Genomic DNA, 27,823 nt, shown 5'->3' with positions numbered 1-27,823 from the left:
AATAAATTACATAAACAGAAAGTTTATTTAAACTGTAGCCTTATTTTTTTTTTTGTTGCAATATTACTGCTTTTACTGTATTTTTGATCAAATAAATGCAGTCTTGGTGAGCATAATAGACTTCTTAAAATCCGTGCCCAAAGTTTTCAACAATAGTCAATGTTATGCTGAAAAGCTGAAATAATAATTGTTTATTATAATTACTGAATTTTATTTTTTTAAATTGTACTTGACTAATATGTTGAAAACAATTAGCAATTTCACTGATTTTGTGAGTCTTTCATTGACAACCAGCAGAGGGTAGTAAGTGACCAAACATTTTATTCTTGAGTATTTGTTGAGAAGTTGTCCTAAAATAGGAGCACTAGACTTTCTTTATCAGACTACACAACAGATAAAATGTGTACAGTGTACATAAACGATCAGTCATAATCAATATGAGGTGTTTTAAAGCCCCCTCTCATACCTGTAGTAATTTGGTTTAAAGGGTCCGTTCTTATTCAGGCCCATATATTTGGCCTGTTCATCTGACAGCTCTGTAAGATGAGCATCGAAATTGGGTAGGTGCAAGCTGGCCACATATTCATCTGAAACACACACATGCACATACATGATTTATCACAGTTAATGCACATAACTGCTTTAATTGAGCTGCAGTAGAGATAGGTTCTTACCCATCTTCTTGGGAAGCAGGTAGACATCCTGTTTGTAGCGACCTTCTGGTGCATTATACAGCTCTATCAGGGCCAAAGCCTAACATTAAAATAAAGAGCACAACAGCCTGTGATTCGAGATGTTAAATCAGGCATAATAATCATACAGCTGTGCAGCAGCACTCAGAACCACTAACATAACTGGATAAAATGTCACCTATACACAGGGTACAGACGCACTTCAGCAAAATCCCAAATCGTGGCAGGTTAAATTACCTGGGTTGTGGCTGTGATTGATAGCACAAATGAGGGGACTGTTGAGCAGCTCAGGTTCAAGAGCCGGCCCTGAAAAACAGCACACAAATAACTAAGATTTACTGTGATCCACCAGGAGAGCACACAAAGGACAAAGATCTATTAGGGAAAACTAAGGCTTTTCATAAATCACAATATATAATTCTTTTCACAAAATAAATATGGGTTTGATTGATAGAAGAAAATGTTTTTGATAATAAATAACCAGATGGCAATGCCTTTTTAGCATTAAGAATTAAATTCTTATCTTAGTTATTTTATTTTAATTAATTTCTTATTATTTTCACTTTTTTATTTGGAACTTTGATGCAAACCAAAACATGACAATACATAGCATCAAGTGCATAAACTGCGTTAAAAAAGGAAAACAAATAGACATATTTTATAAAAATATATACCCCTGTTCAAAAGTGTAGGGACAGTAGGAGTTTTTAAATGTTTTTGAAAAAGGACGTCTCCAGTGCTCACCAAAACGGCATTTATTTGATCAAAATGACTAAAAACAGTAATATTGTGAAATATAATTTTTTTTATGTGAATGTAATTTAAAATTCCTGAGATGGCAAAGCTGACTTTTCATCAGTTTTGTCACATGATCCTTCAAAAATAATTTGAATCATTTAATGCTGATTGGCCGCTCAAAAAACACTTCTTATTAACACTGTTGAAAATATATATTAATAGTTTTGTAAAAAAATATATTTTAACATTATAAACTTATTTAGAGTCACTTTTGATCAATGTAATGTATCATTAAATATAAATACTGATTTCTTTTTTTAAACACCAAACTTTTGAATGTTATTATATAAAATATAACTATATATTATTTGACTGTGTGTATAATTTAATATACAGGATAAAAACGAAAAATTATACATATATTATTCACACATTTATGATCACACATGTATATTAATGCATCAATCTGTGGCATTGCTCTATAACAGTAAAACAACTAAATTCTTCATTGTATTGCTAGTCTTGGCTTGTTCAGGATACATCCTGCACTGTTTTGATTCTTTGTGTCTAAATAACATTAAGCAGTCTTAAACTCCGACTGTCATACAAATATGACAAATATGTTTACTGTTGCATAAAAAGTAGAGTACATCCGTCATATCACTAGCACTCATTCATGAAAAAAAGAAAAGAAAAAGGAAAGACCTCTGCCAGTAAAATCACTCGCTTCCCGTCAGGCCAGATGACGTGGTCGACCTGTGAGCGCACTCTTTCCCAGGTGAGCTCTGGAGTCCTCAGACTCGCCTGGAACAGAGAAACAACAGACACACATGAGCGCACACAAACTAACACTTGCTTTCACTTCTGTCCAGTACAGCCTGTTAAACCTGCACAGCTAAAACACACACACACAAAAATGCATTCACTATGAACACCATCAACACACTTCACTTTGTTGTCGGAAACATGCCGCTAAGAGGCTTTCAGGTTGATTAAATGTCCCTGCTGCTCATGGAACATCTATAGCTGTTGACGTAAAAATTATTTCCCTGGACTACATTCACCAATAAATTACACTACAGCAGGGGCAAATGGAGCCTCCTCATAAATAACTAAATATTTTCAACAGTTAACGATGAATGTGAGGGAAGACTGAGACTCACTCACCACATCAATCTCAGTGTTGGAATGGCCCATGTTACAGACAATACAGCCGTTCTTCATTCGGTCCAAGAGCTCCCTGGTCACAACATTTTTGTTCCCTGTAGAAACAGACATTTCTTCAGGAATCTTCAGGAAACCTCAATTTGTCTATATAATTATATACAGTAGTTATAATTTGTCTTCATTTTTCTTAATTAAATTTTCGAATTGATAGAGTTCAGTAGTTAAGTTCCAGAAGTAAAAATCTCTTTTTTTCATAGGGCAACTTATTTTTAACAATAACTTTATTTAAACCATTAAAGACAGACCTACCGTGAGATTCAATGTTACAGCTAGATTAATGGTGTATGCTTATGTTCAAGCTGCTAACCTTTATTGAAATAATCATGTTTAACAGTGAAATTCCTGTTGAAAAACTACATTACCCATGATTCTGCAAAGTAAGCTTTCCACCAATCTGAGAATCACAACAAACGAATCATGCCAAAAGAAAACTTTGACGTTAACAAGTCAATTTCCATACGCTCACAAAATTAAATGACTCCTTGAAGTGATAGTTCACCCAAAAATTCTGTCATTAATTACTCACCCTCATGTCGTTCCAAACCCGTGAGACCTTCGTTCATCTTCAGAACACAAATTAAGATATGTTTGATGATTTCCAAGAGCTTTCTGACCCTGCATAGACAGCAACGCAACTAAAACGTTCAAGGCCCAGAAAGTTAGCAAGGACATCATTAAAATAGTACATGTGACATCAGTGGTTCACCCATAATGTTATGAAGATACAAGAGTATTTTTTGTGCGCAAAGAAAACAACTTTATTCAAGAATTTCTTCTCTTCCTGTCATTATTTTTTACTTTTTAATGATGTCCCTACTACCTCTCTGGGCCTTGAATGTGGTAGTGCTCTTGCTGCAGGATCAGAAAGCTCTCGGATTTAATAAAAAATACCTTAATTTGTGTTCCGAAGATGAATGTAGGTCTTGTGGGTTTGGAACGGCATGAGAGTTAGTAATTAATGACAGAATTTGCCTTTTTGGGTGAACTATCCCTTTAAATATCTGTATTTCTATATATTTGCATTTATGAATTTTAGAGACATTTATTCTTATATATTTATCCATTATTCTTAATTTGATTATATCATTCAAAATGCTTAATGGAATAGTTTTTCCCCTAATTAAAAGCATAATGTTTTACCTTTTTCTTTTTGCCTGATTTTCAAATATTAGTTTGCTTTAAATTAAAGTTTGTAATGTTGTTATTCACCACAAAGCTGGTTGGTTACCTCTTTAACAATTTGTTAAAAATCCCTTTGGGGGAAAAATACATTTGACTTATTCTTCTGGAACTAGACTACTAAAGAAGTGGATGGGCACTGTTGAACTCTATTAAGAAAAAATATCAAATAAGGAACAAAAACATAAAGCAAATATGTCCATGCTTATTAATATTAATATTTCAAATTATTAATAATATATATATATATATATATATATATATATATATATATATATATATATATATATATATATATATATATATTTTTTTTTTTTTTTTTTTTATAATAATAATAATATTTTTATATTACATTTAAAATTAATACATTTATTAATAAATAAACTTAAATTGAATATAAAGCTGTGCCTTTGACAAGCAGAGACCATGCAGCACTCATCTAAACCTCAACAGATCTTTACTATTTTTTTTACACAAATCCTTTATCTCTTGCTGAGCAATCATTATTTTTCCCAGACTACAGACCACTACAGCTGTCAAAGGGCGAACCGTTTCACAGCAACTCAATGCAAGGGCATCTTGGAGGATGTGTTGTATTGATAAGAGCCGCATGGAACAGAGGAAATGGATTTGAAAGTGGAAGCGAGCCAACTGTAACCAGACATACCCGTGCAGGTGATAACCATGTCCATTTGGCGAACCACCTCATTTAGCTTCACCACTTTGAAGCCATCCATGCTATGAGGGAGATAAAAACAAATCGAACTGGTATCTCAGATCTTTACACAGACAGTGAGGGAAAACGTGTTTAAATATTCTTGATAAATAAGCACTTCAGCGTGTTCACAGACGTCCTGTGTAAATATTTCCCACGGCCATGTGTTTGGCTAATATGGGGAGCTTATATTATTTGTGGAAGTCTCTGAGAGACTAGTTTACACAAATTGTTTGCTACAAAACTGCTCTGTTAATTCTAAGGAAACTTTACATCTTGATATTTATTTTTAATAAATATAAAAAGTTGGTGATATTTAATTAATTTTTCATTGTGCATTTAAGATTTTTTTGTTTGTTTTTTATTTATATTTTTCTTTTTTAGTCTATTTGAAATCTGATAGAAAAGCTTACAAAACAGACTTGTAATATAAAATATACACCTTTAAAAGGTACAGTCTTCTCTACAAGGAAATAATATTGAGGACTCATCTTCCACTACAAAGATTTTTTATCCAATCAGATGGTCTCAAATGAGAACAGCTCACCCCCTTGCAATTAACTGAAATGAAAATTAATTTTATAAAGCTAATAAAAAAAAAAGACAAAAATCACAACAAAATTGCTAGAACAAACTAAAAATGTAAAAATGAGAGCCAATTCAAAATATGAATAAATACTATAATACTATAGTATATGAATAATACTAATATAGTGCACATGCTGTTTGATTTAAATTTAGCTCATTTTTGTGGGTGTGTTTATCTTACCAAGCTTGAAGAGCACAAATAGGGTCAATCTCTGTCACACACACAATGGCTCCAAGCGCTTTCAGAGCTGAACAACAACCTTTTCCCACCTACACCGGAATCAATACAAGAATGAAAATAAAACACAGAAATGTTCTTAAAATATCTGTGCTTGTAGTGAATAAGATCTGGCAATTTAGAGATTATTTTTTGCATTATACAGATTATCTTTGGGGCATTTTGCAAAAGCGCAGATGTTGACTGACCTCTCCATAACCACAGACCACCACCTGCTTCCCACCAAACATAACATCTGTCGTTCTCTTCAGACTAAGAAGAAAGAGAAGTCAACCGTGATTATACTCTTCCTTAGACAAGCTTTATTCATGCTTGATAAGAGGTCAGCAGAAGATATACTAATATATCTCAGCATTGCAGGTGTCTTACCCATCCAAGATGGACTCCCTGCAGCAGTACAGATTATCAAACTTCTGCTTGGTGACAGAATCATTGACATTCATAGCGGGGACGCAAAGCTTGCCAGCTTTGGAGAGTTGGTACAGCCTAACAGAATGAATAAAAACAGACATAAATATGTCGTTCAATAGGGTTGTCAATTAATTAAAATATACAGTTGTGATTAATCTCATTATTTTAATCATATACAGATTAATAATAGAATATACATAAAATAAATAATGATTTGTGTCATTGTGTTAGGTTATTGATGTGGATAACAAAATACATATATAATTAAAATTAAAATTAAATTTTATTGGCAGATGCGTTTATCCAAAGCAACTTGCAAACACTGCATTCAAGATATACATTTAAAAACAAAACTAAATTTAAATTAAATTATTAAACTAAATTACATGAATTGTCCTACAGTGCTCCCTTACCTGTGTACACCTGTAACACTCTCCTCCACGATCCCACGTACTTTCTTAAAGACACTGGGATACTTCTTATACACCCAGTGGGTCAGATCGCCCCCATCATCTAGGATCTGTGAGAAAATGTATGATGATTACTAGTCTGCAAACATGCAAAGATCCTCATAATTATTTTGAAGATTAAATAAATACTGATTTGTCAGCGGCAAATGAAGTTTAACAGAAGCAGTGTGCTAAATATTGTAAATAGTGGTAGATGTGTGTAAACAGCAACACTAAGTACAGAACAGCAAAAGAATTATGCTATTCACATAAAGTGTAAACAGACGTAACATGCAGCTTGTACAATGGGTAAATGTTTGGTAAAGTGAGTGAAATTAATCTTTGCCAACAAGGTGGGTTATTTGCACTCAGTGTAAACAGACACTGCCCACTGCTTCAGTTCTTTCAATGTCACAAAATATTAAGCGCAGAAAATTATACCATGTTTGCCTGCCAGCCTTCCACGTTGACACAGCGATCAATACACCACCAGAAGTCATCTTCTGATTCACCTTTCCAGGCAAAAACCGAAACACCTTTAAAGGGCACAAAATAAATAAAAAGTGAGTCCAGAATATATGGGCAAATCGAACCAGGTTGGAATTGGTAGTTCAGACAACAGCAAGGTGGGCTATTTACCGCTCTCTGCCAAAGCTGCGGCCACTTCATTCTGAGTGGAGTAAATGTTACAGGCAGTCCAGCGACACTGAGCACCCAGTGCCACAAGTGTCTCGATCAGGACCTGAAAGAAACCAGCACAGCATATCAAGTTGGAAAGGCAAACTAAGAGTAACAAAGTGTGCATTTACATTTATTCATACAAAGATATGAATACACATAAGCAAATACACTGTTTTATTTATATGAAAATAAAAAAATCTGTTATTTGATATTCCATTTTTTTTTTTTTTTTTATTAGCTGGGTCTTTTAATAAACCTGGTACAGGGTATTTTAGTATTATTCATATAATGTTATAGTATTTATTAATATTTTGAACTTACTTTTATTTTAATATTTTCAGTTTTCATTTTAAATGTTATGTTTAGTGTTTGTTTTAATAATTTTGAAATGCAGTAGTAACTTTAGTGCTTGTCAAGGCAACATCTCCCATTACGTTTTTTTTATTTAAGTTTTAATGTAATATTTATCTATATTTTTTATTTCAGCTTTTTTTTCATTAATACAAATATTTCGAATAGTTTTAGTTAACAGTGACAACACTGAACTCCTAACAATACATACCTATAGGCAGTAGGGTATCCAATTAATAGACAATATAGAACACAATTTATTAAAAGCAGTTAAGATGTACACTAAATTTAAATAAACATTAATTTTAAACAATATTAACTCAAAATTCACTTATTCAGTATATTGCCCTGGGCTGTGTTTCCCAAAAGCATGGTAAGCATAAGTTGATTGTAGCTCCACTGGTTTCAATGGGTCTTTTATGTACTTAAGCTTATGATGCTTTTGGGAAACGCAGCCCTGGTCAGTATACTGATCTGGTCAGCTGGTAATTTCAGCAAATCAAAATGTCTTGCAAATCAGGCCCTAAAAGTGCTGCGAGTACAGCTAACGTTATTATTCATCCAAACAAACCATAGAAATGTGTAAATATTTTGTGTTAGAGTTAAAGACTAGATGTAGAAGATGTGTGTGTTTGAATTTGTGAAGCCCTGAGGAGAACCTACTGCAGTCTGTGCAGTGATGTGAGTGCATCCAACCACTTTAGCCCCAGCGAGGGGTTTCTCCCCCTGGGCTCGCTTTCGCAGGGAAATGAGTGCAGACATATCTGTGGACGTGATAGACACAACAGTTTGGAGATGAGACAACTTCTTTTATAAAAGGAAGGCAGAGTATAGAGTCTGAAACAGAGATCAAACCAAGTCCTGGAAAACACAGACAAAAGTCTTGTTGCATGAAAAATGGGGAAACATTTAAAATAATAGTTCAGCCACAAATTAAACTCCTGTTAGCATTTGCTAACACTCATGTTGTTTGAACTCTGTATGATATTCTGAAGAGTCAATGCAAATACAGTTCTGTCATGATGACAACTCTCGGAGAGTTTAGCATGATAATATGGCAATGTTGATGTGCTTGGTCTTGGGAGGAACAGATCTGCTACGCTGCTGCAGAGACTTGCTACTGCCAATACATCCAAAGACATGCTGCAGTGAGCATATAGGAAATACATAGCATATATGATATTACCCCCATAGCAGATCTATACAGGTGGAGCTGGGGAAGGTGGAGGGTTTCTGAAGCATGCTGCAACTGCTACAGCAAGCACTAGCCAAGTATTTGAATGTTCAGCAGCAAGCTCATTGGCTGCTGATGCATAATAATAATTATGTGATTATATCAGACTGAGTTAGAACCTATCGTCTGTGCCATTTAGAGTTTCATGACAGAACTTAATGTAGACTGAAGTTTTTAAGCTTCCAAAAAGGACACAAATTAATCATAAAAGCATCACTAAAATGGTCTATATGAATCATGCACAATATTCCAAGTAGCTTTGTTCTTATTCACTGATTATTGCAGGATCATTGAATCAGTGAGTTGAACATTTCTGTCTTTTTAAAACAAAGCTATCGCTTCAGGAGACTTATTTCCCATTCTTTTTTACTGACATTCGAAAGCTGTTTGAAATGTCTGGTTTTGTGTTCTGCAGAAGAATGTCATATATAGACATCTATAATTAAACGATTATATGCTTTTCCTTTTTGAGTGAACTATTCCTTTAAGTATATATGTATTGTGTAGCTGGCACTGACATCTTAACCCAGTTAAAAACATGAAACCATTCAATTAAATGGAGAACAATGACTGTTCCTGACAGCAGCAGCTTTTACCAAACCTTGTTCATTTGACAGCACTTACACACACCTACATATGTGTTCAACAGATATCCTGAGTCAACAATTCTTTACTAAACCAATAACATTAATTATCAAAACATGACAAACCAGTTGAGAATCAATGCTGTAATTGCTATGTACGCAAACCATCTTGACCTATCAAACAGCAGCAAGAAAGTTCCCACTAAGCACAAGTGTGAAGATAACCAGTTACAGAGTACTAAGCATAAAAGGTGAGTCTCCTAACCTTGCTCAGCGATCTCGATCTCCCGCCGACCAAACTCAGCCTGCTTGATGTTCTTGACGCAGAAGTCGCTGCTGCCCTTTGAGTTGACCTGGCTTTTCTCACGAGGAGACGTCTCATCATCCGAACTGTCAGTGTATGAGGCCGCTACAAGAGCACGGATGCACATTTTAGTGGAGTTAACCCCAATGCATGCATTTATTCATTTTTGCAATAGAAAAAAAACCTTCTTCTGATCTTAAGAAATTATTTTGCAGTTCTGATTCAGCAGTCTGCTGTTTGGGGGTGGTGGTGGGGGGATTCTGCAGTCACAAACATGTAGGAATGTTTATCCCTCACTTTTGTTCATATTATGAGTGATTTAGGAATGTGAATTTGTGTGATCCAGTGCCAATGCTACCAAAAGTTTGTAGTTCTTGCTTCAAGCTAACCTAGGATTATATTACACAACACACAAAACTAGCACGAACAAGAAATAAGCAGTTTTGGGCCACAATGATTTTCTTGTTGACAGTTTCTGCAATGAACTGACATTTTCATCCAAATATTAAAATGCACTCATCCTCAGGCCATCCAAGATGTAGATGGGTTTATTTCTTCATGGGAACAGATTTGGAAATCATGCATTAAATCACTTGCTCATCAACAGATCCTCTGCAGTGAATGGGTGCCATCAGAACAAGAGTTCAAACAGCTGATAAAAACATCACAATAATCTAAAATTACTCCACAAAACACCAGAACATCAATTAATGTCTTGTGAAGCAAAAAGGGTGCATGTTTGTTCTTAAAAAAAAACACTTTTACTTGTTACATTTGGGTAAAATAGAGTCCATAATCCATAACAACACTTATTTTCGCTTGTAAACGATGCCTGATTGCATATTTCTCTCCTGATTCAGAGTTGACATTTTCACTCATATTTACAATTTAAAGTAAAATTTTTAATGACGGACTCATTTCTTACAAACACACAGCTTTTCACTTCACAAGATATTAACTGATGGACAGGAGTCATGTGGACTACTTGTGGGTCATTGTGATGTTTTTATCAGCTGTTTAGGTTCTCATCCTGACGGCACCCAATTACTGCAGAGGATCCATTGATGAGCAAGTAATGTACTGCTAACTCTGTTCAGATGAAGAAAAAAAACTCATCATGGCCTGAGGGTAAGTACATTTTCAGCAAATTTTCATTTTTGGGTGAACTATTCCTTTGAAATAAAACTATTTACCTACTAAATAGATCTCAGACCTAAAATGTATGCATTTGCATGCAATTAATGCTTTTTGTTACAACTGTTTATTGAATTTTATTCTGTGGAACAGTAGCACAAAACAAAAAGCAGCTGTACAAATTGAGAACCCACCCCTTGGTAGACTTGAAAAAATATTAATAAATAAAATAAAAAAATATTAATAATAAAAATATATTAATTAATATTAATAGATAAACAAATAACATTTTTTTTTTACGTTTTTAGAAAAGAAGACAACATTAAAAGCTGAATGCCATGAATTAACAGTTTTCACGTCAGATCCATGTATACGAGAAGTAGAGTACATTTGAGCGTATTATCTCAATTTAGTAGGGCTGTAACGTCCCAGTCGATTAGTCGATTAATTGGTCGATATGGTCTGGTTCGACCAAAAATCTGATTGGTCGATTTTTTGCCGCGCTCATTTCATCAGTTTGGCCGCGCTCATTTCATCAGGTGGAAAGCACTAATTGCTAATGGGTGTGTTTTCAGAGCACCCCTGTTTCACAGGTAACAGCCTGTTTTCAGAACACCCCCATTGTTTTCACTTTTTTTGGATTAGCCCAACCCACTGGAGAAGAGAGACAGATAAGTAGGCTTTAGAAGGTTTGATGCTGAATATTATTTATTTAATAATAAGCTAGTGTAAAAACAAGAAGCTGTCTCCTTCCAATGAACCAGTGTTAATTTCGTTAACGAAGAGGACGACGAAAAATATTCGTTAACGAACCTTTTTTCTGTGACTAAGACGAGAAGTTGACGAGATAAAATTAATATCTGATGATAAAAACTATGACGAAATGTATGCGCGTCTTCGTTAACGAGACGAGACGGGACTAAAATGTTATTTGAGGACTACCGGACATTCAAAATACATCCTATAGGCTAAGTTGACTGTCTTGTCTTTTAAAATGTGCGTCCCTGTCACTGGATCGCAATCAGACGAGGGGCGTTTGTATATCTCACAGTATGGCAGCCGCAGTGGGCGGATACGCTACCAAAACGCAAACTAGCGATCTGAAACAATGGCCTCAGCAACTGAATGGTTATAGGGATAGGGTGACCAGACATCCCGTTTTTCCCAGGAGTCACAATTCGTTGTTGATTAACGCGATAGGCGGAATCACTCTGATAGAAGTGCTCCACTTTCTCAGTTCTCACACAGCGCGCGATCAGTTCTCAGTTCTCACAATATTGCTCAATTGCGCTGTGCCCACTGTTTGTGTTAGTTTTGAGCCTAAGATGCTTTATTTTTCAGTTATGCACTTTATTTGGTTTCTGCTCTTGTTTGTTTAATAAATATTCTTTTTTTATTAAAGTGGACGCGCCTTTTGTGTTTATTAAGAGTAAAAGCTTTAAGTCTATTCGTGTCTCAGCCGCGAAGCTGAGCTCTTATGTTCAGCCTCGCTCTCGAGCTGCGCAGAGCGGCTGAAATGATAGTGTCTGACAGTTATACTTATAACATATGACAAAAATAATTTTCTAAATTATGTTGCACATTCCTCAAAAGTTCTTGTGATATCACTAGTTGACAACATAGTACTGTTTTCAGAAATCACAGGCTATGATATTGCGCAGGTGCACGTGATGCACCGCTGTCAGAGACGACAGACTCGTGTGTCAGACTCATTTCAGTGCAAAATAATTAGGTCAAAAACGATTTAATATACTGCAAATAGCCTATTAGTTTTTTATGTTTATTTATAATTAATTTAGGCAGACAACAAGGCTACCAAGTACTGAGCACAGTGCGTATCTAATTAATGTAACGTACGTTTTTTTTTTCTCCACAACGTCATTTTTAGTCGATTTTTAGTCGAAAGTTTCAGGACTTCAGTCGACCAAGATTTTCTTTGGTTGATTACAGCCCTACAATTTAGTCATTTCCCTCAAATCACCACATCATGTTAAATTACTTCAAAATGACAACATTTATGACCAGATGCACATTTTTCCAAGAATACATTAAACAATTCTCAGTTCAGTTGAAGCATGTTAAACTCAACACAACAACGTAATCCAGATAGAATAGGAACAAAGTCATGAATCCGAGTCATCTCTTGTTTAATGTGTATTTCTGAGGGCACATTACAACATACATTTACTCCATCACAATAATGCAAAGGAGAGCAAAATACAACATTACTTTAATAATAATAATAGCGGGAAAAAAATCACGTGGAGAGTCATAATGCACAGCCAGCACCAAACGGACAGAATGGCAAAGCAAACGTTAACTGAATTATAACTGCCACCATTTAGAATTAAACAAACTTGTATTTGTGATGACCCAAGCTGACCAAACAGTTAATTGTGAAATGTTTGCGCTTTGTAGAGTACAGTACCGGCAGTTCAAGTATTTTAATAGGATCTAATTTGTAAAAAAAGACTTTGATTCTCGAATTCATTCTTGTTAAGTACGGCCGCTGTTGTCACCGGAAAAACTTTTATCCTGCAAGCGCCAATCCGGAAGCCAGAAACGCAGAAGTGTGAAAAAGGCTTTTTTGCTGCTATAAGAGCAGCTAACAGTAAAGATCTTTGTTAGACGGAGGGAGTCACGTGTCGTGCTCATGAACCTAGTCACACTTGAGTAGAGCTCCGTACGTTTGGCACCTTTTTGCAGTTTTTTTTTTTTTTTTTTCGCTTTATTTTAAGTTTTATTCATTAATAATACTTTCACTGATGGCATACAATCGGAAACAGCAGGAGTTGTCTCCATCGGCTTCTCCGATTAAGAAGAAATCCAAGCTACCGACCGTGAGCGATATGGTGGACAAGATAGCGAACACTGTTACACACTTTGAGGACATTCTGAGAACTGAGTTGATGGTGATGCGGAACGAGTTCGCTTCTCACATGTCAGTTGTTCAGTTGCTATGCTCTGGATCTTCTTACAGGGGAGATGAGAGAGCAAAAGAAAGTTGTTGCAGATAATGATAGGCGAGTAGCCGGTTGTGGACTTGCAGGATCGCAATAGGCGCAGCAATCTGCGTCTGGTTGGATTGCCTGAAGGTTCCGAAAAGGACGACCCTATGGGCTTTTTGAAAAGATTGCTACCGACGCAGCTCCCATCTCTGGCGGGCAAAGAGATTGAAGTGCGAGCGCATAGCGTTTTTTTTTTTTGTTTTTTTTTAAATAGACATACTACCTAGTCAATATGTGACTATGGGGCCAATGTTGGTGCTTCAATAATGTGCAGGTTTTTGTTGATGCCACGGACCACATTAAGGGGTGCTGGCAGATCAAGGTTTGTTCTTGGTTTGATCTGCCATAGTTCATGGGATTATATTTATTTATTTTTTTAATAGTGATGGGAAGGGTGGGGGGTGGTTAATGGTAGACTCAACTGGTTTTATTTTCTAACTTGTATTTTGTCTTATTATGCAGTAATTATGTTCGATACCTATGACTGACCTTAATATTCTGAGTTGTAATATTAATGGGCTAAATGGCCCTCAAAAACATACAGGTTTTCTGGATTTTTTGCGAAGAAGAAAGATTGATATAGTGTTAGTTCAAGAATCCCATTTGAAAGAGGAGCATATACACAGGTGTAATAATAAGTTTTATGAAGTGGTATCTCACTCATCTTCGGATACCAAAACCAAGGGTGTCCTAATATTGGTGCGGAAGGCTTTAAATATTACTATTTTAGAGAAAGGTTGTGATACAAACGGTAGAATAACACATATAAAAACAATAGCGGAGAATAGGAATATTGTATTTCTTTCAATTTATGCCCCTTGTACTCCTGACCCTACTTTTTTCTCTGTTTTGTCAACCTATCTCTTGAAATTTTCGGATTTTGAAATTGTATTGGATGCAGATACGAATTCTGTAATGTCGCATACCTAGATAGATTTGGACCAAAGGAATCACACAAGTTTTTTTTTCTGAATATGAATCTGTCATCTTCTCCTAAGGGTAATCTCTGTTCGCAAGGATCTTTAGGCACGTTTTCGCATTGTTTTTGTTAGTGCCCATCTCTCTCATCTTTTTGGTCTCAGCTCTCACAGGACCTGTTATATTTGTTGGGTACTGAGATATGTTTGACTTCGCATCATTTTTTCATGAATGACTTTTGGGACTTCACCTTGTCCGTCCAACAAAGATGTTTACTGTTAGCTGCTCTCACAGCAGCAAAAAATTGCTAGTCAACCGTTGGAGTCCTCCTCACACAATGGATGGACGAACCTGGACTGTGTGTTTGTTGGACATTGTCTCGATGGAACTCTCAACTTCCCGTGTGCATGGATCTAGTGTGGAAACTATAAGTTTGTGTCATTCAGCGTTTGATGTTGTGTCATCTTTTCTGGAATCCATGTGAAAATTATTTTACTGTGGGTTGGGGTGGGTTCTGAATTTGCACAGTTGTTTTTATTTGTTACTGCTGTTTCAGGAAGAAAATTTAATAACAAAAAAAAAAATAATCTTTGTTGGACGGACAAGGTGAAGTCCCAAAAGTCATTCATAAAAAAATGGCACAGAGTCAAACATATCTCAGTACCCAACAAATATGATAGGTCCAGTGAGAGCGGAGTCCAAAAAGGTGAGAGAGAGGGGCACTCCCAAAAAAAATGCAAAAACGTGCCTAAAACTCCTTGGGAACAGAGATTACACTTAGGAGAAGACGACATATTCATATAAAAACGTTTCATTGGAGTCCAGTAAACCCTATGCAGCAATTTCCAATGAATCATTTGGTTATTAGGGTTTTTAGAAGACAATTTAAACATACCCCATACCTGATCGGAAAATAAAACATGCACATCCTTATTAAGATCCTTAGCCCAAACAGTTGTAATAGATAAATGTTTGTATGAATGTTCAAGAAGAAAGAGATAGATGACCGAAGCAGAGGAGGGAGATTCCTTAGAAGGAAGGATTCATTTGTGCAAAGGGTGAACAGGCAGTTGAGTGTTCCAAGGCACCCCATATGCCTGTAGGGCCGATCTAATACGCAAATACATAAAAAAGGATGTGCCTGGCAGATTATATTGAGTTTTAAGATTCTGGAAGGATTTTAAACCACTATCATCATAGATGTCTCCCAGAGTGTTTCTTTACTATGAGTCCATTGCAGACAAAGAAATGGAGTACTGCCTGACAAAAAGTTATTATTGTGGAAAATAGGCGAATGCCTAGGCCATTTTGTAGCTAGTTGTGAACGTCTTTCAACATCCCTCCATGTGGAGAGGAGATGGGTTACAATGGGACCAAACCGGGATTTACACTGCCTAAGCGGAACTCCCGAAAAAACAAGATGCATCAATTTATACGGATAAACAATAGATTCCTCAATTGCTCTCCAAGACACAGAAGCGTCAGGATCAAACTAAACTGCTAAAGGGCGGAGGGAAAAGGCTTGAGCATACAGTCTAAAATTAGGGAAAGAAAGAACTCCATGTAATCTACATCGTTGTAAGGTAGTCAGTTTAATACGAGGACGTTTCCCATCCCATATATACCGTGAAACACATGCATCTAGTTTGTTCCAGTAGCCAACCGGTGGAGCGAGAGGAATCATGGAAGAAAAAAAATTGATACGTGGGAGAACATTAATTTTAATCAATGATATACGGGCCTGAAAGAGAAGTAGGAAGACGAGACCAATTTTCCAAATCTGAGGATACTTTGGCTAGAATACCATTATAGTTTTTTGAGACGATTTCCTGCAGGGAAGGAAAAACATCTATCCCCAAGTACTTAAAGTTTTGAACCAATGGAATAGATATAGAAAGGGACATGGAATACATCTTAGAATTGAGGGAAAGTAAACATGACTACTCCAATTAATTTTAAGGCAGCGGCTATTTGCACTAATTGTAAATAGAGATCGACATATTTTTAGCGATAGATGCTATTTACACTGAGTGCAAATAGCAATAGATGTAAATAGCAATTAGATAAGTGCAAATAGCATGTTTTTTTTAGCAATGCATTCTATTTACACTATGTTAAAATAGCAAGATTTTATGCTAATTATACTACATATTGAAAATAGTGGCAATTATCTGCACCTCAGTATTGTAGTACATTATAAAACAGTACGCAATAATAACGCATTGAGTGTAAATTATAGTTTTAATTCAAATGATTAAATGGATGCCACCTCATTGGGACAATAAAGCCCTCCTTACACCCTAACCCTACCCGATACTTTATTTTCAACTTTTTTATTATTTCCTTCAGTTTTATTTAAAATAAATGCCTTTCTGATGCAATATGAGATTTGAAAAGGGAGAAAAAAAGTTTGGCAAACGGCAGGCTCGAACTCGGGTCGATCGAGTTTCAAAACCACTGAATCTGATGCTGAATTTGCGTCTTTTTTTAGTGTTGACTAACTCAATCACATGTTAGTGGGCGGAGTTAGTGTAAATAGCCTTTGCCAACAAGACGGGCTATTTGCACTTTTGCACTTTGCTATTTGCTATTTGCACTTATCATTTTTAAGATAGAAAATAGACGATAAAGAATCAACTTGATGGAGCTCAAACTCAAAACACGCAGTCACAAATCAGCGCATCAGAGAAATACATTCTATTCCTCATGTGCTGAATTTATTTGACCATTTTGGATCTCTCTCAGGATTTAAGATGATGCCAACCCCTCAGAGGACCTAAGAGGATGCCAATGCTCAGACAACATACAGAATTACCAAATTTTGCCATAAGTTAAATATATAAAGGTTCGGCAATATATAAATATATTGTGGAAACTTAATTTCCTGTAGAGCTGCTTTGCAACGATTTGTATCGTAAAAAGCGCTATACAAATAAACTTGAATAGAATGTGACGGCTTCTCCAAAAACAATAAGATATCATCAGCAAACAAAGAAATAGGATTATGAGCATTCCGTATATTTATGGGAGAAATAATTTCAGATTGTCAGACCGCTTGAGCTAAGGGTTCCAAGGATAGGGCAAATAACAGAGGAGAAAGTGGGCAACCCTGACGAATACCTCGATGTATAAAGAATGGGTTAGAGCGAACAGCACCTGTGAGAACAGTGGCTGCTGGATTGGCATACAGAACTTTTATCATATTTATGAAACTCGATCCTAGACCCAGATGCTGTAGAACCGCCCATAAATAGTTCCATTCTAGCTGGTCCAAAGCTTTCATCGCATCTAGAGATAATACTGCACAAGGAGAGGACAAACTATTCTTTGAATTAATAATATGATATAACCTGCGTAAGTTATCCGAAGCTGAGCGAGATTTAATGAATCCTGTTTGGACGTGACGAACTAGCATTCGTAAATTTCTCTAGACGACGAGATAGTACTTTAGCATATAATTTAAAATCAGTCCCTATCAAAGAAAGTGGCCGGTAACTAGAACAGGAAGTCGGATCTTTATCTTTTTTTAACAAGAGAGAAATAACAGCTATATTAATGGATGGGTGAAATAAGTAAATTTTCAGTAACTGAAAATTTTATCATATCTAACATGAGGGGACCTAAATCCTATCAAAAAGTAGTAATTCGATTGAAATTCCATCTATGCCTGGGGATTTCCCCTTGTTCATAGATCGAATTGCTGACTCCAGCTCCTGAAGAGAGATTGGTTCAGCCAGGTATTCTGACAGCCTAGGTAAATCAAGGTTGGACAGAAAAGATGCAACCAGTCAGAGTCACCATCAGCGGAAGAAGTATAGAGGTTAGAGTTAAAAGAGTGAAAGGCGATATTAATGTCTTTTGGGTCATAATGAGCCCAGATTGGGATTTCACTGCTGAAATATTTCATGCAAACTTTTCATTGTTGTGTAATCTTAGGGCTAAAAGGTGGCTTGGTCTACTCCCTTGAAAATAGTAATTCTGCCCTGGATCTCAGTAATGAATTGAGTTCGGACCTAACAGATGTGTATTGTCTGAGAAACAATGCTGATTATCTCTAGTGTGATTCTGGAGCTGTGATTCCAATTCAACTATCTTTTTGTGTCAGTTTTTCTGAAGGAAAGAGGCATATGAAATTGAGTTATTCCTTATAAACCCTTTAACTGCCTTCCAAAGTGTTCGAGGATCATCCACTGAACCTTGGTTAATTTCAATAAACTCAGCAAATTTATTTCTGAATTAACTGCAAAAGTTTTCATCCTGTAACAATTTAGGGTTAAATCGCCATCTAGTGGCACGAGATGGCAGAGGGATCAAAGATAATCTGCACAAATTTCCATCATAATCCGACAAAGATAAGGAACAGATATCAGCATCACGAACAGCTGAAGATAAAAAAGTAGAAATGAAAATATAGTCAATTCGCGAATAGGATTTATGAGTAGCAGAAAAGAAAGTGAACGACTTAGCAGAAGGATTTAATAAACGCCAACTGTCCACCAACGAGGATGAGGTTACACATTGCAGAAGTTTGTCAGAACACAAAGCTTGAGAGCGTGAGAATATTAAGGTCAGTCATAGGTATCAAACAGAATTACTGCATAATAAGCAAAATACAAGTTTGAAAATAAAACCAGTTGAGTCTACCATTAAAACACCCCCCAAACTCCCCGTTACCATTCAAAAAAACAAACACATTCCCATGAACTATGTCAGGTCAAACCTTGATCTACCAGCACCACTTAATATGGTGTGTGGCGTCAACAAAAACCTGCACATTACTGAAGCACCAACATTTGCACCCATAATAACATATTGACTAGGTAGTATTTCTATTTAAAAGAAAGAAAGAAAGAAAATAAAAAAAGAGAAGAGGGATAAAGAATGCTGCTCCTATTGCGATCCTGCAAGTCCACAACCTGTTGCTCAAGCTACTCGCCTATCGTGATCTGCGACAACTTTCTTTTGTTCTCTCATCTCCTCCAGTTTAGAGCATAGCAACTGAACAACTGACATGTGAGAAGCGAACTCGTTCCGCATCGCTGTCAACTCAGTTCTCAGAATGTCCTCAAAGTGTGTAACAGTGTTCGCCATCTTTTCCATCATATCGCTCGCGGTCGGTGGCTTGGATTTCTTCTTAATCGGAGAAGCCGATGGAGACAACTCCTGCTGTTTACGACTGCATGCCATCAGGTAAAGCACCACCAATGAATAAAACTTAAAACAAAACGAAAAAATCTGCAAAAAGAGGCCAAACTACAGAACTGTATTGATGTGTCTGTGCTTGGCTTGCAGTGAGGGTGGATGAGGGTCTGACCTGAGCTGTAGCTGTCCGTGGAGGACTGAGAGATGGAGCGGGACAGGGAGCGACGGCCGGTCTTTGTAGGGAACTTGCTGAACTCCTGTTTTTCCTCTTGGTTGGCAAACTGAATCTGCTACAGTAAGATGGAGGTATGGAAAAAGAGAGGATGGGGAGAGACAGTGGCTTGAACATGTGAGCAGCACATTTGCATGCAGTTAATGGAATAGTTCACACAAAAATTAAATTTCTGGATTGAAGCCCCTTAGGTTTAATTAAAAATATGTTAATTTGTGTTTTTCAAAGATTAACCAATGTCTTATGGGTTTAAAATGAAATGATGACAGAATTTTCATTTTTGGGTGAAACAAATAAATGTATATCAAACTACATTTATACCTTAAAATGCAAACAGCACCAGTATCTCCGTATATTTTACATTTCAGAACTTAAGGCTTGATTTCAAGTAATTCAAATTTCACCAAACTATGAAAATATAACTTTGAAACATCACTACTGAACATTAAATACACTTAAATACTCTAAGAAACAGCACAGCTTCAAACATGTAGAGTCTTAATATAGTCAAAAAGAACACTATAAATAGCATCCGCTCACTGCTGTATTGAAATATTTTACAATTACATAACAGATGTGGGGAACGGATCTAATCAGGGGATTTCAGTTCTATTTCAGTCATTTTAATAATGCAAAACTTTAAATATTCATGGGATATATGCTTGCAGGCTGATGAAGACTGTGTATTGCGGTTTTCTGTGTGTGTGCTGTGTGTGATCTTGTTTTGTGGAGAGTGCAGATGAATCTGACTGTTAAATTATAGCTTGAGTATAGCTTGAGCATGATCACAAGCGAAAGGCACTATGGAAGTACAAGTGACATGGGGGATTGTGACTTCTGTTATTTTCTGCAGTAAACCCAAGTTAGCACTGAAACAAATGCAATTTTCTTCACATTTCGCCAAACGCATTTAGTTTATGTTGCCCAGTCAGTCAGTGTTTTATGTATAAATCCGCCTTGAAAGGAAACTGACTTCAAAGCTCCACAACGTCATGTCTAATGATCTAGAACAAATTGTTGAGATTGTTTGATATAGCCAAGCGAATATTTATTGACTGCAATGTTGCCCTACAGTAACTTGAAAGAAAAAGAAAAAATGAAGTTACTGAAGAAAATCTACAGCTAAAAATACTTTTGGGAGTACATTAGCATATAAATCGATCTCAAAGCTAACACATGGATTAAATTTATTAAAATTTTAATTTCATGGGGTCATTAAAGTGATTAAGCAAAGTAATAAAAGCTGAAAGTTTAAACCTCGCAGTGCACATAGGCTGACAGAAACATTACCGCTATCATGAAGGATGAATTCTTCTGTATAAAAATACCCAATGAAGAAGATTCATCACTGTGTCACATAACACGTCATGTAGGAGTGATCATATGTCTGAAAAGGAAGGGAGGATGGGAGGGTCGGGGTGTCTGGGATGGGTTTTGTGGTAGACTATTAGATTTAAACAATGATGTGTAGGTAAATCACAGAAGTAGGGTTCTGGTTCTGACTGCCCTCCTTTTTTAGAGCTGATTTATGTTTCTTTCATACACAAATCTCTCATCTACAGACACAGATCACCAGCGGCTCGGCTTCAAAGCATCTGCAGACCCAGATTTACTGTGAACTGCAATATGACTGTGCTTTAGCAAACAAAATCACTTGTTTGATATGTAACCACAAGTAGTACACATTTTCATCTGGCACAAACAAACAAAACGCTTGCTGTCACTGTAGAATCACTACATCATCTCATTTAACACAAATATTAGCTGAGATCAAGTGCTTTAAAAATCTTTTGAGGTGGCTATAGATATGACCAAATAAAATACTTTACAAAAGAGCCCAATGCTTCGGGCTGAAGTAACCTCTAACCTGTGACCTTAACAAGTGACATTTATCTGATTATGCTTGTGTGTGCGTGTGTGTTTGTGTGTGGTCATAAGCAGTCAAATAATCCAAGCATCTAATATATTTACTGTCTAAGCGCACCACAGACAGATAGAGAGGGCAGAACCTCTGTCTGTGTAGTATATGAAAACAGGAGATTTACTTTAATGCATCTGATGACAGTCAATCTACCAATCCTTAGGAAAGGATTCTGGACAGTTCAATAGCACTCGTGAATCCGATACTTTTTCCAAGGAAAACAGCAGATCCCTCATCCTTACAAAACACAGCTGCCATCACAATTCCTACTGTGAAATATAGACAACGTGGAAGGACCCAGAAGAAACTTTTTAGCTGCTCTTTCACAGCTCAGGGGATATATTTGAATTATTTTTTAGTTTTAAATTATAAAATATATCTAATATTTTTTTTAAATACACTACTGAGTTTGGGGTCATAAGATATTTTTTTTGTTTTAATATATTTTAAAATGTAAATTATTCCTGTGAAGGCAAAGCTGAATTTTCACCACTTATTACTCTAGTATTCAGTGTCACATGATCCTTCAGAAATCATTCTAATATGCTGATTTGCTGCTCAAGAAACATTTATGAATTTATCAAGTTATCAATGTCTTTACTGTTACATTTGATCAATTTAACATTCTTTTAATTTAACAATTTAATTCTTGCTGAATAGAAGTATTATATAAAATGTTCTGTTGAGATATTTTCATTTGGGGAGATTTTCCAAAACTGCTCATATACTTAACTTCACAAGACTTCAGATTTCAGTTTGATAAGCAGTGACCCAATACACATTTCGCTTTACTCAAAACAGTCAACAATCTACTTTCCAATCGCATGAAAATCTAACTTGTGATTTGCCAGACATCATCCAAGTCCTGAGTTAGATATGTTTTGACACAAAACTGTAGGACATGCTGGTGAAGTTGACAAAACACACAGCTGATGTTTCAAGGAAATTGGAGTGATAATAAAATGCCATTGTGAGGCGGTATTGTGACCCAGAGGCAAAGCTTTGAACTTAAAGTGCTTGAAATAACTGGACAGTTATGATCAGAGAATAGCAGAGTATAATTTTTCAGTTGAAAGACAGAGACGAAAAGAAAGCTATGGACTGTAATGAAGACTTATAAGCATTAACATCACTTCCAGCTCATTTCGCTGATTACACTGTCACTTAATTTATTAAATCGTACCATATTCTTTTTTTAACACTGGCAATGTGCTGTAATAATTCAGAAGTCTGTGGATTATGTTAAACCAGGCTTTAACTGACTGCCCCAGCCAGTGTAATGTGGCAGGATAGTCCAATGTAAGTGGACATTTGACTTACATTTACTTTTGTAAGTCAAAAGTAAAAAGTAAAGTAAGTAAAAGTAAGTGTCAAAAGACATAACTGACTTTAACTGACAACGTATGATTGTGGCAGATGTAAATATCCCTGCTTGACACAGTCAGACTTATGACTTCACCTTCATATTTGAGTAATAATTTCTCAAATCTATTTTAGTCAATCAGTCCATGGAAAACCAGCACATGATGTCTCCAAACTTCCTACTCAGAGTAGAACTTCAAACATTTCCTCTTTAAGTGTACTGACACATTGATGGTGGCAGAGGTGAGCGCTGCATTTCAATAAACTCCACAGAGTCTAATTTAAATGATTTTGATGTGTGATTTCTACCAAATCAGTTGACTTGATCACAGAGAAGGATCTTTTTAAGGTCAAATCAAAATACAGAATATATGTATATATAGTCAAGTCAATTCAAGTCACCTTTACACACAATACAGATTGTGTCAAAGCAACTTTCCAATATCAAAATAGGAAAATAGTGTCAATAATGTAAAATGACAAGATTAAACACTCAATTTTCAGTTAAAAGCATTTCATAAGAAATATACATTAGAAGAAATCAACATGTAAATCTATCTAGACATGAGGAAAAATCTAATTATCTCTTCTTTTTCCAAATTTTTTATTATTTTTGTTTTTTAATAATGTTTACAATGTCATTTACAAGGTTAGTTCAACATAATATAATAGAACATTGCATAATAGCATTTATAAATATTGAATAATATGATAAACTTTATATATTGATATAATAATTTCTAAAAAAAAACAATATTTATAATTTAACTTGATACTATATTTATATATAGTATTCATAGGGAAAGATCTACTACTTTTCTCTTCTTTTTAACAATTTTTTTTAACATTTTCTATTAATATATTGACATTTAAATTATTTTTTTTCAGAAGTATAGTTCTTTCTGTTTCTCAATATATAGACTTGTAAATAAACATACATACGGTTAGTCACCAAAAAAATCTGAGCTCTTTTTGCTTTGTGCTCCGCTCCTGTAGAGGATAGAAGACAGTAATGTGGCACTTACCCTGGGGAAGTCATAGCCATGGTTCATGGTCCCTGTCTGTGCCGGCTGCCTCTGGCCTATGTGTGCCTGTGTATTGTTACAACTGGTGTTTCATCAATGTAGTTTTACAAATGGGCGGGTGTATGGGGGGGGGGGGGTTCTTACAGCGGACATGAGGGTATGGGAGGTGACAAGGGAACCAATATATCAACCACTCACAAATCCGGCCAGCCTACTTTTGCTCTCCCTCTCTTTCTGTAATCTACCATTTCCTGCAACCACCATAAGGGCCTTCGGCCCGCCTGTTTGTGGTGACTGAATGTTTCAGGAGTACTAAAGGAAGAGTGTATTTGTTGCCCCAGAGTGTTTTAATCCAACTGGTTCTCCCAGTGCCTTAAGAAACGGACTCTCCTGCAGAGTTCATTCGGGGCGGCTAATAAAACAGAGATCTGGAGGGAATTAAACCATGTTTCTGTAAACCCCTAAAGCATCCACTATAGGTCACATCGGTCAACTCTATTCGGAGATCTGACTAAAAATAGAAGAAAAATAAATCCATCCAGTTCATTGACTGTTCCGTTTTACAGCTCACAATGATCCATCATGGTGGAAACAGACAGGCAGTACTAGGCCAGCAGATGCTCAAACGTTAAGCAAACGCTGTTGAGCCGTTTACTATGACTCTGCCAATACCTGTAGTCCTAATGTAACCAGTCTGGCTTTCAGCCACAGTCTCTAATCCCAGGCCTAGGTCACGCAGTGTACACTACATTCCACATGATTGTCAACAAAAACAAAGAACTCTACTGCACTCCACATAGGATTGGGTTTTTGATTTAAGAGTGAAAATGTAGAGTTGTCAATTGATTAAAAAGATGGTTGCATAATATACCGATTAAACAGTCAAATGAATCACAGTTAATTGTATATATTAATATTAGCCTTCAAATTAAGATAATTGAAAAGACGTTATAACAATCCACCAATGGCCTACAGTCCACAATAATATACAAATATCACACTATCATTCAAACCTGAGGGTCGGTAAGATTTTTTTCATGTTTTTGTCTCTTTTCTTACCACAGCTGCTTTTCTGTGAAAATATAGTAAAACAGTAATATTGTGAAATATTATTACAATTTTCTTTTTAAATATTTGATCATTTATTCCTGTGTAAGAAAAGCTGAATTTTTCAGTAGTCATAACTAGGGCTGTGCGATATGACAATATATATCGGATGGACGAAATAAAAAGTCTATCGTTTCATATTGTGTTCTATCGTTTACGGTAATACTTTTTCATCATTTGGATGACTGTGATCTTTACACGCCACCACGGGGCGTGAAGGGGAGACAAGAACCAGCTGGAGAACGACCAGAACAAAACGAGGAGCTCGTTCCTAAACGAGGGACTACATCTGTAGCATGGGCACGCATTTTTTAACCACTGCAGTTTTAAAACAACCGATTTTAAGCCGTTGAAACACAAACAACAGAACTGCGTGCGCCATCTCGGTTTCTGTGTGAGAAGAGCACGCTTTTTTTCAGCTTTATTGGCTTTGAACGATTACATAAACACACTTATATGCGTCAGAATCCCCGTCTTTGCAAGTATCCTCATAAGCACAGCGATTTAGGTCTTAAGAGAGAGTAAACAGCTGAAATAGAAAACGCATATGTAACAGTATATTGGATCCGTACTTCGGTCTTAAAGGGGAAGCTGTCCAATATTCGTTCTGTCTGCCATTCATATTAATCAATCTCTCAATGCTCTTGACTAAATCACTTTTGTAACTTTAATAAGAAGAAAAAAATATGATATATTTATATACATGTATAGAATCTATACATAATACATGTGTTAATAATTAACACAGTGAAGACTAATTAATTTACACAATGTATGTAGCATTTCTTATTTATTGTAGTTTTTTGTCCTATTGCTTACAATTATTTTCTTATCCTTATTTCATCATTGACTGTTTCTTTATCTTGAGTGAGCTTGAGTGTTTTTCTTTTGGTCTCTTTTAAGCCTTGCGTTAGATATAACATTTTGATACTGACATTGGTGACAAGGATTATGAAAATTCTATGGTATCAAAAATTTTATCATAAAAACCTTTTTAAAAGAAAAAAATGACTATATTGTGATATATATCGTTATCGTGATATAAAATTAGTCATATCGTGATATAAGATTTTAGTCATATCGTCCACCCCTAGTTACTCGTTACTCTTCAGTGTCACATGATCCTTTAGAGATCTTTCTAACATGCTGCTCTATAAGCATTTCTTATCAATCAGATATTATTAACAGATATAATTCTTATAATTATTGATGTTGAAAATATTTGTGCTGCATAATATTGTGTAAAACGTGATACATTTTATGTGATCCTTTGGTGAAATTAAAGTTCAATAGAACAGCTTTTGAAAGATTTTTTTAAAAGTCTTTACTCTCACTATTTCTTTTTTTAAGTTTTAATTTTCTATTGTCTATTTACTTGTATACTAGGGCTGTCAGTTTAATGCATTAACTTAATTAATTAGAATACTGCAAAATAGAAAAAATAACACGATTTAAATATTTGAATGCAGTTAACGCACTGGCCCCACCCCCAGACCTGTAAGTCATGACAAAAATGATGCAGGGCAACAACTCATGCAGTTATGCCCTAAATATTGGTTATATGCACTAGATATTTTGTCTCATTTTATATCACATGATAAGCGATAGCCTATCACACGAGCAGGGAGAGCAATATCACACAATTGCTGTTTCTGTCCTGAATATAATGTGAGTTTGATGTGATTTTCAACAGGTCAGTAAATAAGTTGATATTGTTATATTTTAAATATAATATTATGTGTTTTGCCACTGATCTATATATAACAGTTTTCTATTATAGATCAGTGGATTTTGCTCAATTTGGCAGAGATCATATTACCTTTATATACACAAGCAGACTAAAGATTTGACCATTACTCTGATGGCATCAAATTTACTTTTTAAAAGTGCCATTAAATTACCATTAATCATTCTATTTTCTTGTGCTTTTTTAATAAATCACACTAAATTAACAACCCTACAAAATGTACCAAACCCTACAAAATGACTTTTTTCACATGTACCAAAAAGTCCTGATATTATACACAATTCACAGTGTCATAGTCTAATGATGACGTCCAGACTGTTTTACCATTAACAAGGCTGATTAACTAAATAGCTGATTCAGCCGTTTAGTTTTCAACCCAATTTTTTGCAAAAGTCAACTTGATGAAACTGAATTGGCCTAACATGATTTGGCTGAGAATGTGAAGCTTCTGAAACACTGTTTAAAGACATAACAGCAATCTGCTCAACCAAGTCAAAAATAATCGCCCTGCTCAAACCACTTGAGAGAATTAAATAATTGGGCTCTGAAGTGCCGATGGTCCAACGTGAATAAATGAAACGCGATCTAAGCTCTCTCAGATGACTGCTCTGAAGAGACCCTAATGGCAGCTCAAGCACTGAAGCAGGAACATCGGTCTAAACTCTCAATGCATCCATTCAGCAGAACTGGACGTGCAACCAATAGCTTCCCTGAAAATTTCCGGAAATTTGATCTAATCTCCAAAACTATGTCCATTACATATAACAAGCAAGTAATCGGAAACAAAAGCAGTCATTTCATTATGACGGATGTACCATAAAGAGTTATGAGTCAAA

The 27,823-nt window shown here is 35.7% G+C and overlaps 1 protein-coding gene across 2 annotated transcripts in view; it reads right to left on the bottom strand.

The window, feature by feature from the left end:
• The window catches only part of LOC306849826 (S-adenosylhomocysteine hydrolase-like protein 1), a 31,367-nt gene that overhangs the window by 1,450 nt on the left and 2,094 nt on the right, over window positions 1-27,823 (bottom strand). Inside the window, exons 1-16 of one of the 2 annotated variants that reach the window (XM_079385162.1) lie at window positions 24,134-24,211; window positions 19,766-19,883; window positions 9,353-9,496; window positions 7,933-8,033; window positions 6,877-6,979; window positions 6,679-6,773; window positions 6,202-6,308; window positions 5,747-5,863; window positions 5,566-5,629; window positions 5,321-5,409; window positions 4,504-4,574; window positions 2,598-2,692; window positions 2,136-2,234; window positions 930-998; window positions 675-753; window positions 467-587 (exon numbers count right to left, since the gene is read on the bottom strand). In XM_079385162.1, coding sequence (XP_079241288.1) covers window positions 467-587; window positions 675-753; window positions 930-998; window positions 2,136-2,234; window positions 2,598-2,692; window positions 4,504-4,574; window positions 5,321-5,409; window positions 5,566-5,629; window positions 5,747-5,863; window positions 6,202-6,308; window positions 6,679-6,773; window positions 6,877-6,979; window positions 7,933-8,033; window positions 9,353-9,496; window positions 19,766-19,883; window positions 24,134-24,160 — 1,499 coding nt within the window. In that variant the 5' untranslated portion in view covers window positions 24,161-24,211. Of the gene's footprint in view, window positions 1-466; window positions 588-674; window positions 754-929; window positions 999-2,135; window positions 2,235-2,597; window positions 2,693-4,503; window positions 4,575-5,320; window positions 5,410-5,565; window positions 5,630-5,746; window positions 5,864-6,201; window positions 6,309-6,678; window positions 6,774-6,876; window positions 6,980-7,932; window positions 8,034-9,352; window positions 9,497-19,765; window positions 19,884-24,133; window positions 24,212-27,823 lie in introns of those variants that run through there. The other variant, XM_079385161.1, reaches the window with a different exon arrangement.

Source organism: Barbus barbus, assembly GCF_936440315.1.
Source record: "Barbus barbus genome assembly, chromosome: 29".
NCBI lineage: Eukaryota > Metazoa > Chordata > Actinopteri > Cypriniformes > Cyprinidae > Barbus > Barbus barbus.
This window is presented reverse-complemented; position numbering and strand designations above follow the sequence as displayed.